Source organism: Nansenia antarctica (assembly GCF_963989245.1).
Source record: "Nansenia antarctica genome assembly, chromosome: 3".
NCBI classification, from domain to species: domain Eukaryota; kingdom Metazoa; phylum Chordata; class Actinopteri; order Argentiniformes; family Microstomatidae; genus Nansenia; species Nansenia antarctica.
Genome location: NC_137688.1, coordinates 32719012 through 32721511, shown reverse-complemented (window position 1 = coordinate 32721511; position 2500 = coordinate 32719012). Strand labels below are relative to the sequence as shown.

Sequence of the window (2500 nt, the reverse complement as noted above, 5' to 3'; positions counted from 1 at the left end):
TGTGTGTGTGTGTCAGAGAGGAGTGACAGGACTGGGTCAGTGGGACAGGCGTGTGGTTCAGAGCAGTAATCTCCCTGATCCTGTCCCTCTGATCTCTGCTACCGCTGACACACTGATACTTGTATTTGTCTCATTGTGTTATTGTGTTATTGTGGTATTTTGATATTGTGTTATTGTGGTATTGTGATATTGTGATATAGTGATATTGTGGTCTTGTGATATTGTGGTCTTGTGATATTGTGGTATTGTGATATTGTGGTATTGTGGTATTGTGGTATTGTGTTATTGTGATATTGTGTTATTTTATTAAAAGTACATCATGATACAATGGACAGTATAGAACGAGGTCAATGTCATAAAACTTGCTTCACAACCATAGTAGAAGTCATCACACTGTCTCTCTCTCTACCTCTCTCTGTCTCTCCCCCACTCTCGATATTTCTCTCCCCTCCTCTCTCTCTCCCCCCCCCTCTCTCTGAAATATTGATACATCCCATGGTTCCCTGAGTGTTATGGCGACACCTCTCTAGTTGAAGATGAAGCCAGACAGATACTATGTCCCTTAGAACACACACACACACACACACACACACACACGCACACATTCCTCCACAACCTTTAATACCAATAATAAGCAGTGAGCATCTCATCCATCTGGACTGCAGGGTCCCCCTCCTACGGCAAGCTCGGGGGGACAAAATTAATGAAAGATTGAAGGCTGGAGATCCATCACATATTCATGCGACTCCAGAAGTGCCTATTCAGTTCTTTCCGCCAGCATATCACAGCCCATTAACAAGAAGAAAAGGACGCCGTTTGTGAAAGGGGGTTGATAAGACACCGGAAAGTCTTTTTTTAAGTAAGAGGACGACAAAGGGGACTTCTGATTGGACGAATGGCCTGTCCAATGGAGACAGAGAGAGGGGGTCCATTGTTCACCCCTATCTGATAGAAGGAGATCATTATGAAATACCAAACGTCTCAAGTGACATTCATACCCCCAAATGTTCTCTTTTCTAAGAGATTTGGGTTAGGCGGTGTGACGCTTGCGTGTGTGTGTGTGTGTGTGTGTGTGTGTGTGTGTGCACCCTGCAGACGGGGAACTGATCAATGAGGGGCTTGTCTCTGGTCTCTCAGAGGAGCAGATGTGGAGGAGGCTCAAAGGCTTCTCAAAGGGATCTTCATTTCTCCCCCGTAGGGGAACCGTTTGATGACCCCTTGTGGGTCAGATGATGTAGATGTTAGATGTAGATGTTAGATGTTAGATGTAGATGTTAGATGTAGACCCTAACCCTAACCCTAGACCAAAGAAGCTTCACATCCAACTCTTACCGAACTCGCGGGGGACAGAGATGGAGTACACGCAGCTGTGTCCGGAGGTGTAGTTCCTGGGGAAGTTGGGAGACAGGACGGTTCCGTCGGACCCCGTGGACCTGCTGCCACACGGAGCTGGAGACACAGACACACACACACACACACACACACACACACAGACAGAAACAAAGAGAACGACTTATAACACCTGTGTTGACTCCCTGTGGAGACATGTGACCTAGTTATTGAAGGTGTGTGTGTGTGTGTGTGTGTGTGTGTGTGTATGTGCATTCCTCCGTGTTTGTGTGTGTGTCCCTCTGTGTGTGTGCGTGCGTCCATCCATGTGTGTGTGTGTGTGTGTGTGTGTCTCCCTCCGTGTGTGTGTGTGTCCCTCCATGTGTGTGTGTGTCCCTCCCTCCCTGTGTGTGTGTGTGTGTGTGTGTGTCCCTCCCTCCCTGTATGTGTGTGTGTGTGTGTGTCTCCATGTGTGTGTGTGTGTGTGAGTGTGTGTGTGTGTGTGTGTGTGTATGTGTGTGTGTGTGTGTGTCCCTCCATGTGTGTGTGTGCCTCCTCACCCTGACAGCTGGGCAGGGCTCTGTTCCAGCCCGGGCGGGCGTCGTCTCCCATGATGCAGGTGAGGGTGGAGTAGCCCTGCAGCACGTAGCCCGCCTCGCAGTAGAAGGTGACCGTGCTGCCCAGCTTGTAGTCAGACCCCAGCCTGGTGCCGTTCATCACACTGCCCGGGTCGAAGCACGACTCCCTCAGCTTGGCTAGGAGACAGATACATATCATATTAACATACTAGGAGACAGAGACATATCATATTAACATACTAGGAGACAGACACATCACATGGGGTAGTGGTGGTCTAGTGGATAGTGAGTTGGACTTGTGATCGGAAGGTTGTGAGTTCAAATCCCGCCTGAAACCACACCACTACTAGTGTGCCCTTGAGTAAGGCACTTAGCCCTCAGTTACTCCAGGGGGAATGTCCATGTAATTCGTAATTGTAAGTCGCTTTGGATAAAAGCGTCTGCTAAATGGCAAAATTATTTAAAATGTATTACATTAATATACTAGGAGACAGATACATACCACATATTAATATACTAGGAGACACGACACATATCAATATACTGTATATATATATACTATAATATATACCCCTGGCTAGAAGGAGTGAGAT

The 2500-nt window shown here is 47.5% G+C and overlaps 1 protein-coding gene across 1 annotated transcript in view; it reads right to left on the bottom strand.

The window, feature by feature from the left end:
• The window catches only part of LOC308153999 (CUB and sushi domain-containing protein 3-like), a 504776-nt gene that overhangs the window by 159051 nt on the left and 343225 nt on the right, over positions 1-2500 (bottom strand). The window contains 2 exon segments of the mRNA XM_080527180.1: positions 1333-1449; positions 1890-2084. Coding sequence (XP_080383306.1) covers positions 1333-1449; positions 1890-2084 — 312 coding nt within the window.